This window comes from Vidua chalybeata, chromosome 1 (genome assembly GCF_026979565.1).
Source record: "Vidua chalybeata isolate OUT-0048 chromosome 1, bVidCha1 merged haplotype, whole genome shotgun sequence".
NCBI lineage: Eukaryota > Metazoa > Chordata > Aves > Passeriformes > Viduidae > Vidua > Vidua chalybeata.
Window position 1 is genome coordinate 57,009,141 of NC_071530.1, and position 15,270 is coordinate 57,024,410.

Consider the following 15,270-nt stretch of genomic DNA (forward strand, 5'->3'; position numbering starts at 1 on the left):
GTTTTCCAGGGAGTACTAATGAGGGAACAGGGGATACAGTATTTTCTAGAACCGGGGAGTGAACCCTGGTGACTGACAACCATCCCTTTGCCTGAAAAAGCAAGGAATCATGGGAAATTACACCAGCCTCTATGTTAAATGATGGTGCTTTCCAATGGCATCCCGGCTCTGTCTTCCCCACAGCTGTCTCCCACAGCTGAGAGACAAATCTGTCTCGGAGAGCCATAATTTTGAAGGTGAACATGTTAAATGAAACAGTTTTCATTGGGGTTAACCTCAAGATACTTGTTAAAGTGAGCATGCATGATGACTACTACTGAAGCTCAGCTGAGTGGTGTAAAGGGATGAACCTACAGTCTTTAGACTGTATGTGTGAGATTTGAGGGTTACTGCTATATGAGATTGTAGAAATAATCTAACACTTAGTTTTTCCTAGATCATCCTGTAATCCAAGTTAGTCATGCTTTTCCTGGCTTTCTTTGTGTTATGGTTTCTGAATATCAAAATAAGGTGGTTTGGGTTTTTTGGTGTGATGTATACAGACAAGGTTCTTCATAGGAAGTGTTTTTAATTTTGAGACAAATCTGTGAAGATATGTGAGTCCACAGAATATCTGTTCTGCTTCCTCTGCTAAACCCATGACCCAAAGTCAATTCCAGAACAAGGGTAAAGTGTTGGGAACTGCTGAAGTTCTAGATTACTTGAAAAGCAGAATATTTACTCTGACTAAAACTGAGGTGATGATTAAAGAATGCTATAAAGGATAGAGGAAGGGAGAAAACCCTTAATGTTTCCTTGTATATGTGATGTGAGGGAAGGCATTAGTCTTCAACCTTTTTCATTGATTAGAGTATGTGAGCAGGGCACTGAGTTTGCATTGAGCTAGTGCTAACTTTTTATGGAGCTGAGACTAAATAGTACAGCTGAGAGCAGCAGTGGATGCTCAGGCTCTGCATCTGATCTGATTGGTGCTTCTTTGTCTGGACAGAGCTCAAACAATGCAGCTGGGACATCTCCAAAGGTACTATCTTTTTTTCCTTATTTTATCATCATTTTTTATTCCAGGTGCTGACACCCTGCTTTCTTCCAAGCAGCTATGAGCTGGTAAGTATTTTTGGCACTACTGATATCCATCAGGTTTTATTAGGCTATAGGTTAGATTATTCTTGTAGTCTCCTGTAATCTCTTATTATTTCAGTACTGTGCTATCACCTTTCCTCTCTGAAGGCTTGGCAAATCAAGGGTCTATTCCTGAAGCTTGTTACTGTGTCCTGTCCCATGCAGGAATCCACATGTTTTATGCTTTTATTTGTGTGCTTTAAGTATAAAAAATACTTCAGTAATTATTTGTTTCAACATACTGATGTCTCATGTCAGTTTGGAAGTACAAGTAGTGTAAGATTTATTTGGGACCTGTTTTTTTTTTTCTTCCTGGTGGAACCTATACTTGGTTAGGATAGGAAAACCTTAAGCCTTTTCTCGCTTGCAATACTGTATTTGGTTGTTTTAGCTCCAAGGGTAATGTGAGTGATGCCTGGAAGATGGATTGTAACAGTTACTTATTGAACCAGCACTGGCAGCTGCTAGTGTCAATACTAGGACTAATCAGCCAACAGCTGATGCACAAGTGTCAGCCAAGAACTCTGTGTATTGTAGGTAAGCGATACAACCACTGGCAATTAGGAATCCTACATCTCACTTCTCACTTCTGCACTGCTGTGTGAAATGGCCAAGTTGCTTTGTATATTTTTGTGTCTTGATTTCCCTGCTGGAAAAATAGAGGTAATGGTACTTACCTATCATGAACCACAGAAGTCAAAAAGTGCTTTTAAAATTATTACCATGTAAAGCAAAGTCTGGAAACCAAAATCAGTAATTTCTGGTATTATGAGGAATGTAAGTATCAACTCATTGGAGGTCTCTCCTAGATTTGACCCAGTAATTTTATTAATTAACCCATATCAGAGTCTGAGGATCTTGTATAGCATCACTGCAAAAATTATAAATAGAAAAGAAACCCTTTCTTTGTAGCTCACAGTATTAGGGGCAACTGCAGTTTCTTTCTTTTGTCTTGTGCACACAACCCAAGTATTGATTCTGAAATGGAAAACCAGTTACTGTGGTTCAGAAGAAATTTTAAACATATAGCAACCTGGGATATGTTACTAGCCATTAATAATTCTGATTGAACTTGGTTTATGTGAACTTGGTTTATGTGTACATGGGGCAGTGCTGATAATATAGTCATATAATATAGACCTGCTGACACAAAAAGGGTGTAGATGGCATAAGTGGCCTAACCTGTTTTAGTTTACTAGCAGGAATGTAGACAGAGGCATATTCATTCACCAAATAAACATTTAATAGTTTGGGCAGAAGGGGTGGAATTCTATTTAAATTTCTTGCAGGGATATCTGTAGGTGAAATATTTTCACTATAAAGTATATAATATGTTTTATTGCTGAGAGTGAGATTGAATAGTGTGGTTTGCTTTTGGTGAGAAATGTGGTGACATTTTTATATTAGGAGTCTTTGTTCAGCACAAGTAAATTTTTTCTATTTAATGAAGAGTTCTGTTGTTCTGAAGGAGGAATAGCTGCAAGCAGTTTCTTTTACAACCATTTTGAGTGTAAAGTTTTGTGTAAAGTTTTGACAACATCAAGAATAAATAGTTGAGAGGTTTAGATAATAGGGAGGGTGACATCTATTCAAATTAAACAAAACTTTGTGGCATCATAATTTGCTGCTGAACCATGGATTTATCCCCATTCACTCCAGCCAAGGAATTCCAACCTTTTAGTCTTCACATGAATAAACAATACATATGCCTTCTTTAAATCAGTGTTGCATCTATTTAGTCAGTGTAAAGGTTGCCTATATTGTGCTCATTAAACTGGCTTATAGCAAGATAGTAATTAAACTCTCAGTGACATATTTCTTGGAAGACTGTTGAAGCCTGATGAAATTTACAGATGTTCTTTTTCTTCAAAATCTGTATTTTATTGAGTATTTTCTTTTGTCTGTTATCAAATGTGCCCTTCCCATTTCTCATGAACCACATGTCGTGAAACTTTGTAATGACATCAGGAGGCTCATCTATCAACTCAATGCAGCTGTTTGGACTTTCAGATGCTAAAATATAAAGCAGTTCCTGTGTTCTAATACTACTTACTTTATGGTGTCATGCACATTCCTCAGAATGTGGGATGATGATAGTCTAGCTCTGTTCATTCAATTCAAATGTTTAGCAAAGATGATATATTCTGTTGCACTTAATTTTATTTCATGAAGAAACAATGGACTATTTGTGGGAATGGTCTTCCATTACAGAGATTTATAGCTTAACCCAAAAACTGAAAAAAAAAAAAAGGCGGGGGAAAAAAAGTGGCATGGTCACTGTGTTTGTTTGTTTTTTACCTTAGAGATGAATAAGCTTATATAGTACTTCTAAAATTAAATTAAAAAAATAAAAATCAAAGATGGTAGGTATGTTTAAATGGCCTTTACTGGAATTATTGGATCTTATTTTGAAAAAATTGTTAGTTATTCAGCTGATAGTATTTCTTAAATTGATGTTTTTAATTTAAAAAAATGCTGACAACTTTTAAGTCTTTTTCTCTAGTGCTGTCAAAATAAGAAAATGTTTAGGTCCTAACTGTAAAGGTCTGAATACTTCTTGTTTTATCTATTACTTTAAAAATATAAAAATTAAAAGGAAAGCCAATGAAAGGATATTATTTTAAAGATAATTTTTAGATTCCAGGAAATAGTCTAGGGTATTTTAAGATGCTTCAAAAGGATAGTAAGCTAGTCTTCTTCACTGAATTTTTTTTGTCCTTCATGATAGTGTATCTTTGAAAAGAATAAAGCAAACTAAATATTAATTCCTCAGAGTGCCATCACCTATGCCGCCAAATTTCTTGAAGTAAAGAAATGTGTGAAGTCCCAAACCTCTTACATACATGAATTCTTATCTTAAAATTAATTCATTGGTGAATGGTCCTTATGACTGCATGACTTGTCAGTTTTAAGACACGTTTAAAAAGTGATCTTCAGCACAGAAATTTCTGATTGAATTTCCTCCCCCCCACTTTTTTTCTTACGTTTTTTTTCCAAATGGTTACCAAAGAATTCCGCATACCTCTAGTCTGCCACTTAAATATCACTTTTCATAACTCGCTGTTATAATGTGGACAGATTAAATGGGCACATACCTGTAAAGTATATTTTACCATAACAGTCACTTCAAGCTGAAGTTTGTTTAGTTGTTTTGCTAAGTCTTGAGTGGAAGTTTGATAATTTTGATAGAAATTGGAGAAGGGCACAATGATTCTGATTCCCACCCCCTTGTCCTAAATTATACAAGCCTCTTTTCTGCCTGTAGAAAGAAAAATCAAAGACTTGAACATTCAGGCCCCTCCTAACAAACTAAAACCTGGTTTTGAACAGTGAGTCAGATTGTGCTCTGTACTGTTTCAAAATAGGAAGAGAACAGAGTAAAAGTAATTGTGGGAGAAATAGAGATTGGTTTGCTTTGGGTTTTTTGGGTATGTGTGTTTTTCATTTGGTTTTTTAAAAGGAGCAGGAATGTACCTTGAAAAAATGCTGAAAATGTGAGTATGAAGTCACAAAGGCTTCATTTTAATTGCCTATCTAATTTTTTACTTGAAATCCATGGTAGTTTATATATACACCTACATACATTAAACCTAGTGCCAATATTTTCTTAAAAAAATTTAAAACTAACACCTGAAAATCCATGTTGATACATAAAAGTTAAACCAAACTCTCAATTATATATGGGTAAAGTGAGGAAGAAAACAGGAAACTTTAAGAAAATTCAGTACTCTTAACAGTGTTTGAAAGAATGCTTGTCCCCTGTTGCAAAAGAACCCTCTCCTTCCTTTTTTTCATGCTGTTGAATGCAATCCTCTCCAGAAGCTTTGTATAAGAAAGATCAGTGAATATGAAAAAATGAATTTTTATCCCTACTGCATTCATTTTTAAACACATGTTTTGAGAAAAACAATGTGAGACAATTTACTGTTCCCATGGAACACAGTCAGTCTGTTTTTAATATGGGCATGCAAGAGATTTTTTAAGAAATGGGAAGTTGAATAATTATTTGTAGTATTGCAAAGGTCTGTGCATGTAGATGAAGGATTGCATTCTCCAATTTCATTTTAAGTTAGGTCTCATTACTAGAAGATATAATATGTTAATTTGGGTTAGTCAGGCATTACCTCCAAACATAGTGGAGTATGGTGACATAAATAAACTGAGCTAGAATCTGACATATACAATGATTTTGCTCTGCCAGCTCTGAATTTGGTTTCTGGCTTACATCAGTAAAAGCTTTTGTGAAAAATTTATCAGTTGGGTTTGGTTTGTAATAAGTGTCTGTGAGATGCATGCAAAACAAGCATTATATGCATATGCAGTCATGATTTGGTGAAGATGAAGAACGTGCTAAATCTACCAGACTTTTCCATTGATTTGAACTCTCCTGGCTCTTTCCAAGACTGTCACCAGAGCAGTTCTTAAGGGAGTGCTGCAGGCTATAGCTGCCTGTCTCATGTATGTGCCTGCGCATCATGGGAGGGCAAACGCAACAGCCTTGTTCTGTTCTCTGGTTTGTTTGCAAAAGGTGGGAATATCCATTGGAGGTTTGTATTTGTCTGTTCAGTTCCTGCTCTGTCACCATCCAGAACCATAGTGCTTATATCTCCATGAAAACTGTGGGCTTTGAAGAAATGTTTAAGGAGGGATGTTTCTTCACTTCTGGTTCATACAGCTTTCTTGAACTCACAAGGAAGCAAAGGTGCCTTGAAACTTTTTGAAACTTTTTCTTAAAGCTCTCTCTGTCTTGCTGTTCAGTTTTTCTTTATTAAACTTTGACCTGTGCTTTTCTCTTACTTTCCTTTTTTTTTTTCTTTCAGCTTCTTAAAAAGATTTTCCTAGTTTTCTCAATTTCTTGATTTGTAGTCATAGATATGCAGAAGAACAGACTAATGAGACACTTTCTTGACAAAACCTGTGAGCTGATGCCTGATTTGAAATACTTGATGTGATTGTGTTTTAAACGTTTTTGGATTTCAGTTCTCCAGAAGCGGGCTGGTGTGGGCCTCTTTATAAAGCATTTCTTTGAGGTTTGTTTTTTAGTTTTAGATTTCAAGTGCTTACAAGAGTAAGACTAGGCTTTTCAGAGACATGCAGAGTTGAGGTTCCAAAATGCTGTTTTAAGTGTAGTCAGTGCCTTGTTCTTAAATGTCTCTGACTTAGAGACATAACAGAGCGCAGAGAATAAAACTGCATGAATTGGCTACCCCAGTCCCTCAAATTAAAGAAATGCAGTGATCCTGAATTGAGCTGTGCAAGGGACACTCAATTCAAAAGCTAGTCATTGCATTTGCCAGGAGAGAGGGCTCACATTGTTTCTAGGAATATTAGAAGATTACATGATTTAATAGGAATTCAAATATGAAGTTTTGTTATAATACAGTATGTTCAGTTCCAGGCATTCATCCAAATTGAAATGAAAAGTAGGCTTTCTTTGAACAATCGACAGAAACAGGGAATCAGCAAGAGGGAAAGGTTTGGTAGTTTCCAGAGCCAAGTTTGCCTGTTTGTTTATTTTCTCCAAATTGACTTCAAACCTTTCTACTGAGTGTAGTACTTTTTCAAGGCAGAAGCATCTGCTTTTCAGAAGTGTAACGCTAATTACTATAGTAGATAAATCCAGAAGCATGATGTTCTTTCAAGGTATAGCATGTTTTTTTTCTGCCTTCCCAGCTTTCTTTTTCTAAAGCAAAATTATCCATGTTTCAGATTCCTCAGTATCGATAGTTTTCAGATGGCATAGAAATTTTTCTTTTATGTTTGACTTCACTGACAAGCAAATGGGCTTGCATAGCTTCTGCTTGACAGCTCACACTGGAAAAGGGAAATAGCCACCACAGGGTGTATTTTTTTCTGCTTATCTGCATAATTTTCTATTCTTTCATAGCTTATCCTGAGAGTGACAGATCTTATGTCCCTTGTGAAGATGGCTCTGGTTAATATTTGAAAATGCTTTTTCAACGCTGGAATGTGTGAAAGGATAGGACAGTACTAATGCCATCACTTTAAGGGAATGCTAGCCAAATATTGAAATAATAAAAGACTGTGGCATTAGTTATTGCAATGTAATTGAGGACTGCCACTTGTCTTTCAAAAGGAAAAGACAAATCTTGTAGTCTTAATTTAAAAATCAATTTTTCCTATGGTCAGAATTCATTGTAATAAGCACAATGAATCATGTACCTATGTGGATCCTTCTCTTCAGATAGAACTGTGAAGCAAGCGTGATACTTCAGGTAATATTCTGATGTTTGGTCTGACTGCTATATAATGGTGGATTCTGTTTTTTTATTGCTTAACTAAACTTCAGCCTCTGGCATTCCATTTAATTTTAGTTCTCTATCATGTCAGAAATCATACTTATTTCATTTAATTTAGATTTTTCACGTTGGTGCAAAGATTTAGTATTTGATCATAAGTAAAATGGTGTGGCAGAAGTGTTACATATGAACTTGCTTTTGATTGTTCTCATTTAATGTCATTAAATGCTGGAGTCAAACCACAGGCCAGTTTCTTGGAGAAATGTCACAACACCACCTGGTAGATTTTGAGGGTAGAAAGGGGGAATTAATTGGGTTTTGGATGTCCTTGAAGTGCAATCCAGATGAGAAGCGTTCAGGGTAAGGTAGCCCTACTGATGCGTGAAACAAAGTTAACAAAGGTGGAGAAACTATAAGTGGTGTCATTTTATCTTTTGCTATAATGACTTCATTTTTCCTTCAGAGAGGCTGTTTTTAGGGAGTCATTGTGAAAAATCTGTGATGGTTTTCTTCAATAATGGTAGGAGAGAGCGGTGGGATTGGTTTTAGAATGATTTTAACTCGTTCCACGTAAAAGTGGTTTTTATTTCTAACTGTGTCAATCTAATTTCCTTTGAACTGTCTTTATTGGGGAGTGACAAGGATGTTTTGTTGTGTTTGATATTGAAATGCTGTGATCGGTGAGGTGCAGAGGTAGAACGATAGAATCACAGAATGGTTTGGTTGGAAGGGACCTTTAAAAGATTGTTTAGTTTCAACTCCCCTGCCATGGGCACGGACACCTTCCATTAGACCAGATTGCTCAGAGCCTCATCCAGCTTGGCATTGAACTCTTCCAGGGATGGGTATCCACAGCTTCTGAACCTGTTCCAGTGCCTCACTACCCCCACAGTAAAGAATTTCTTCCTAATATCTTATCTGAAACTATCCTCCTTCAGTTAAAGGACATTCCCCTATGTCCTCTCACTGCATACACTTGTTAAAAGTCCCTCTCCACTTTCCTTGTAGGCCACCTTTAGGTACTGGAAGGCTGCTTTAAGGTCTCTCTGGAGTCTTTTCTTCTGCAGGCTAAACAACCCCATCTCTCTCACCCTGTTTTTATAGGAGAGGTGATCATCTTCATAGCCCTCCCCTGGATCCTGCTCCAGTGGGTCCACATCTTTCTTGTATTGGGGTCCCCAGAACTGGATGCAGCACTCCAGGGTTCTCACAGGAGCAGAGGGGCAATCTGTCTTGACCTGCTTACCACACTGCTTTTGATGCAGGCCAGGATATTGTTGGCTTTCTCAACTGGAAGCATGCTTTGTTGAGACGTATCAAGCTTCTTGTTCACCAACACCCCCAAGTCCTTCTTCCCATGGTTGCTCTTGATCCATTCTTGGCCCAGACTGTATTTATGCTTGGGATTGTCCCAACAGGACTTGGGGTTTTCTCTTGTTGAACTTCATGAAATTCACACAGGCCCACCTTTCAAGCCTGTCTAGGTCCCTGTGCATGGCATTTTTTCCCTCCAGCATGCCAATCACATCACACAACTTGGCGTTGACAATCTTGCTGAGGATGCACTTGATCCCACTCTCCATGTCACTGACAAAGATGTTACAGTGCCAGTCTCAACAGCTACCTAAGGAATGCCACTGGTCTCCACTTGGACATTAAGCCATTGACTGCAACACTGTGACCATCCAGCCAATTCTTAATTGTCCAAATGGTCCATCTGTGAAATCTATGTCTCTCCAATTTAAAGACAAGGGTGTTCTTTGGGACAATGTCAAATGCAATGCACAGGATCAGGTAGATGATGTCAGTCGCTCTTCCCTCATCTGCCAGTTCTTGTAATGCTGTCATAGAAGGCCACCAAATTTGTCAGGTGAGATTTGCCATTAGTGAAGCCATGTTGGCCAGCACCTTATTTTCCATGTGCCTTAGCTTAGTTTCCAGGAGGATCTGCTCCATGATCTTGCCAGGCACTGAGGTGAGACTGACTGGCTTGTAGTTTCCTGGGTCCTCCTTATTTCCTTTTATAAAAATGGGGGTTATGTTTAATTTTCTCCCAGTCAGTTGAAGCTTCAGTGGAATGCTACAACTTCTCAACTGTGTTGGATAGTAACTTAGCCACTTCCAGTTCCCTCAGGACCCATGGATGTTTATTATCATGTCCCATGGACCTGTGCTCCTTCAGGTTCCTTAAATGGCCTTGGATCTTGTGGTCTCCTACAGCAGATGGTTCTTCATTTTTCCAGTCCCTGCCTTTACCTTCATTGAGTACCTAAGCCTTTTCCATGTCCTGGGTAACCAGGTCTCCCATATCCTTCCTGAGAAAACCCACATTTTCCCTAGTCTTTCTTTTATCACCAGTACACCTATGGAAACTTACTTTTAATGCCCTTGGCCAGATTTAATTGTGTCAGTTCCTTGGCTGCTTAGACATTTTTTCTGTTTTTCTTAGTCTCTAGCTTCACCTTTTGGAGCGTACCTTTTTGTGTTTTGAGTTTGTCCAGATGCAACTTATTCATCCATGCAGGCCTCTTGAAATTTATGCCCAATTTCCTCTTGGTAGGGATGCATTGCTCTTGAGCCAGGAGGAGACGATCCTTGAATTTCATCCATCTTTCTTGAGCCCCTTTTCCCTCCAGAGCTTTAAGCCCACGGCATTCTACCAAGGAAATCCCTGAAGAGGGCCAAGTCTGCTCTCCTGAATTCCAGGGTAGTGAGCTAGATGTGCATGTTCCTCATTACCCCAAGGACCTAGAATTTCACTGCTTTGTGGTCACTGCAGCCCAGGCTTGCCTTGAGCTTCATATTCTTTACCACCCTCTCCTTGTTGGTGAAAACAAAATCCAGCATAGCTCTTCTTATTGGCTCACCTGTCACTTGGAGAAGGACAGGATCAGTGTGTTCCAGGAGCCTGCTGGATTGCCTGTGTCCTGCTGTGTCATCCTTCCAACAGATACTGGGTTTGAAGTTCCCCATGAGGACCAGGGCTTGTGACCCTTGAGGCCATTCTGTTTTACTGCAGAAGGCCTCATCAACTTGGCCTCATCAACAGGCCTTAAGTGACCTGTAGCAGGCCTGCACTATAATGTCATCTGTTTCTGCCCTCCTCCACGTTCATCCTTACCTGTAAACTTTCAAATCAGCTCCTCATCCATCATGAGGTTGAGCTCCATGCTCATTCACGGAGGGGACAACAACACCTCCTCATTATCTCTGCCTGTCCTTCCTAAAGAGTCTGTACCCTTCCATTCCAAAACTCCAGTCATAGGAGTTGTCCCAGTATGTTTCCATGATGTCAGTGAAGTCAAAAGCATATACCTGTGTTATGCAGGTTAGCCATAATATACTGAGTATACTGTTATCATGGTGTTCAATATCTTATGTTGAATTTAAATATAATAACTACACATGGGGCTAATGAAATGTGATGGGCATCACATCTTCTGTTGTCTCTGATTTCTAGTTTTACATCTGGAAAATAATTCTCTTAATACACATCACAGTTTCCCCATATAAACCTCCTTTTACATATAGTATTAGAAAAAAAAACACCCCAAAAATGATGTGGTGAGATATTTTAATATTTGGTGATGTTTTCCATGTGAGATATCAGACCTTTTGCCTATGGCAGTATGTCTTCCAAATGGAAGAGGACTCAGAAACTGGAAAGAGCAGCCATGAGATGAATAGGGAAGGAGGGAAGGGAGGACTTTCAGAGTTTTGTTACAGAGATTGTAAAATTGATTTGGCTGTTCTTTTTCTTTTTTTTTTTAATACATTTTTTCCTTTACTTTTTTTTTTCACTTGAATGTCTCATAGATTTATGTGTCATCTCTTCCTTTTTATTTTTCTTAGGACTTAAAACCAGAAAGATTTATAGTTGGCACAGCTATCTCTTAGAGTGGTTAGAATGGTCACCCCATGCCAGTGTAGTAAATAATGTTGAAGTTTCAAAGGAAGTGTCAAGCCTTCATTAAAACTTTAGGAATTTGAAATTTAAGTCTTCAATCTCAATGAGGCTGATAGTCTTGGTTAAGATGTTTAGCTTGGATATTAGAATATACTTTCAAAGCCCCTCTTCATATGTGTTCAGTCAGAGACTTGAAGCTGGATTGTCCACATCTCTAACAAATGTACCACAGAAGTTAGCTAGTCAAGGAGTTTATTTGTAATTTTAGTCCTAGAGCTGATGAATAGGAAGCAGGAATAGCAATATTTGGCTTGGGGGCAACAATTTTAAAGCTGTGAAGGGAGTGTATGAAGGCTTGAGTGTAATCCCTTATTACATACATGCATACAGACACTCCATGTGTATACAAACACATCTGTTTACCTGAGATGGTTCTTTCAGCAGCACAACTCATTTCAGCAGTCTTCCTCTTAAGTCAGAAGAAAAAGGAAACAGTGTAATCCTGCAAGCTGAGATAGCTATGTCAAGCCCTGTGCTTTTAGCACTCTGTTTCCTCTCAGTACTGGACAGAGCTATTGCGTCTAGCAGTGTGAGAGAATATGAGACATTTCAATAGAAGCTTGACAAACTGGAGAACAAATTCAAAACATTAAAAGAGAAGAGCTTCTTGCTTCTTATTCCATATTCCACCTTACAGCTATCCTAGGAAACTTGCAGATTATACCAATCCAGTGCCAGACTGAGAAATACATGGACAAAACCCCTTTTAACTGGCACACATTTAGGTGTAAGCCTAATTTATGTCTCTGTATGCAATTACACAAATAGGCTTGTTGCTGAAGAGTGGGTGCTGAGTTCAGCTTATGTATGAACTTTCTGGTGAAGGGCCAAAGTGCACAGTATGTTTTCCCAAGTGCTCTACTCGTGCACCTCATGAAGTCTCTTTGTACAGAGATTTCCAAGTGAATCCAAAAATTGTATTTTGTGTGTTTTTCCTTTTTCTATTTGAGTCTGTGTATTTTTCCTAGGTAGCACTGGATGTGCTAAGACTGAAATAATGGTAACTAAAGTTACAGTTATACAGTTGTTTGTCCTATATATCACCTTTAATCTGGTAAGAAGAACCTGGAAGTTTCAAACAATAGGGTTCATGGGTTGAATTAACAGCACTGATCAGTCTGTATGTTAGTTCTTCTGACTGACAGATTTGTACTTTCAACTCTGGAGATTGGATAGCTGATAAGGTAAGTAAAGCTTTTAAGTAATAAAATCAAACAAATGCAAAGCCTATTCTCATGGATTAACTGTAAGCCAGTCTCACTTTATAAGCATTATGGTTTATGTGGGATGTATGCCCGGGTAAACTGTGTGTGGTTCATTTAACTATGCAAGGTTTTGAAGGTGTTGTAATTTATACACACTGAAAGCCTATAGCTCTTTCCTGTCGAGATTTGTAACTAGAGTGTGTCTGGACTTCAGTGAGCAAAAAAAGTTGACAGTTATGAAACTGCCTCTCTAGTTCAAAACATCTTTCCCACAGCAGGATTGAGAGGCCAATTTTTAGTTGTCCCACTGCTGATATTAGACTTTTTATAGTAATGGATTGGCTCTTTCCTTTTAAAAGGTTTGTTTTAAGCCTCCATTGATACAATTTAGCATGTTTTAAAGCCTTGATAAGATTTTTTTGTACAGTACTTACAGAAAATTCTCATCAGTTCACTAAATTAATGTCCACTCAAGTGTCTGTTTTCATGAAAAAGCATAAAATGAGAGATTGGGTAAAAATGCAAAAGAGAATAAGTGGTTAGCAACGTCCATCTCCATAGATATTGTACCTTGGAATAAACTCTCCCAGTAGCTGAGTAATTGTCACATAGACCTGAATATGCAGGACGATAATGCAAAACTAATTAATTTTCCATATCTGTTTGAAAGGTCGTTAGCTTATTAATACTGTAGAATGAATGTGTACTTCTGAATGATTTTTTGTGTATGTTTGTGAATGCATGTATATGCCATTAGGAGGGGATTTCTTAGAACATACTTAAGCTATCTGGAGAATTAAAGTAGTTTGTGATAACTTTTCTCCTTTTGCAGGCTAGTAATAGTAACTCTGAGATGGTTAAAAATCTTGTAACCAGAAGTGTAAGTAATTCTATTTTGTTTATTCTTTTTTCTTTTACTTGGCCAGATTTATTTTCCTGCTTGTGCCTGCTTATTTGTATCACATCTTCATAAAGCATTTGTTGCTAGCCATTTTCAAATTATGCGCTTTGGTTTCTGTACTGTGTGAAATTAGCTTCTGATTAGGACCATTAGTGTTTTTTTCCACCACTGAGTTTTTTCAGAAACAATGAAATGAACTCTGCATGCCTTGTTTTTAAAATCAAGCAGGGGAGAAGTAAAGGGAAATATTATAGTCTTCAAAAACTGTATTCAGAGGCATTCAGAAAGTCAATTTCTTTTTTCTGCAAGAATAATATTAATTTTTGTATTTTATTCAATATGAAATTGATCTTTTAGCTAGTATTTGTTCCAGTTGCTATGCCATGTTATTTAAAAAATAACTTAGGTGCCACTTCACAACCCTTTATTACTTTGGCTGTAGTACTCCTGGTAAAAGTAGTATTTATGACATTTATTGAAGTACAGTAGAACCCAGTTGTCTAATTGATGTAGAAATTTCTGCAAATAGGAAGTACAGCCCATTTCAATACTAACAGCACTTATAAGTACACTTTTAGTACAATTTTTATAAACTAAATAAGACAAAAAAGTAAACTTTTTAAAGTCCTTTGGAGTTACCTTTTAACAGAGATGTCAAATATTGTAGATTTCTAAGTAAATCATGGGAGATGCCTGTAGTTAACTACTAGTCGGCAACTGTGATGCAGGTGTTTGATTTGCCACTGTGAAAATGAGGCTAAAATTTAAAAAGGGACAGAAGAAAGGACTTGCAAAATGCACATGGTCTTCACCGATGTATTGTTCAGTTTCAGAACAGCTCTCTATTGCAATAAATGAGCATCTGTTTCACAGTGTTAGTCCTGTGTGTGTTGCATTTATTTTGTGATGCTGTTGATGGTTCAGTGTCCTGAGCTGTGGTTTCCAGTTTTGGAAGTGCTGTGTCATGTCCGGCGGTTTCCCATTTACCTGGGAATGAGCTGTGGTTTCCAATTTTAGAAGTGTTGTGTCTTGTCCGGTGATTTCCCATTTACCTGGGAATATAATTACTGTATTCTGTTCACTTAAAATGGAAACTTGAAAAAATATCTTATAATACTATTGCACTGGCTGCAGTGGTGTTGTTGCTGGATAGTATCATTGTATGGAACCCAATCCAGGTCCAGCCTCCGCCGCCAGTGCCGGTGCTGCCGAGCCCTGTGTTTGGGCTGTAGCAGGCAATGCTGACTGTGAATGTGGGCAGTGCTGAATTCAGGTATACAGCCGTAGGTTTTGGCTCCCCGCATCAGTGGCGGCTTGGATTCCCGGAGTCGGGGGAATGGCTGTTGCCATGCAGTCTGTCGGCGTTTGAGAGAAAGCAGGCAGGGAAGGGAGACTCCCCGCAGCTGCTATGAACGTTAGTGAGCACCGATTGTGATTTTTGGGTCTGTGTTTGCAACTCCCGGTCCGCAATCCGGACCGTGTTCCCGTTCGCTCGTTACGAGCGGTTTCTGTTCTCTCGCAAACTCCGTCTGACCCCGGCTCATCTCCGCCGGGCTCTGCAAACCTGCTGAAAGCAAAGCTGTACTTGTTACCTTTAAAAATTGCCGCGGAACCGCTGAGCCCGCCCTGCTGGCACTAAAAGCAATTCCACTTGCACAGGCTTGTGTTACTTCCTTATTTTCCGCTGTTTGTGGTGGCTGCGCACTTTGCGTAGCCTGATCTGTCTGTGCAGCTCCTGGCTGCGCAGATTGTGTATCTTGTAAACTTTTCGCGGATTCAAACTGTCGAGCACCGGGGAGTTAGCCACCCGCTCTCCGG

The 15,270-nt window shown here is 38.5% G+C and overlaps 1 protein-coding gene across 1 annotated transcript in view; it reads left to right on the plus strand.

The window, feature by feature from the left end:
• The first annotated feature begins 1,099 nt into the window (after positions 1-1,099).
• The window catches only part of TNS3 (tensin 3), a 134,817-nt gene continuing 120,646 nt past the window's right edge, over positions 1,100-15,270 (plus strand). Inside the window, exons 1-2 of the mRNA XM_053958255.1 lie at positions 1,100-1,104; positions 13,384-13,431. Of these exons, the coding sequence (XP_053814230.1) occupies positions 13,405-13,431 (27 nt within the window). The 5' untranslated portion in view covers positions 1,100-1,104; positions 13,384-13,404. The remainder of the gene's footprint in view (positions 1,105-13,383; positions 13,432-15,270) is intronic.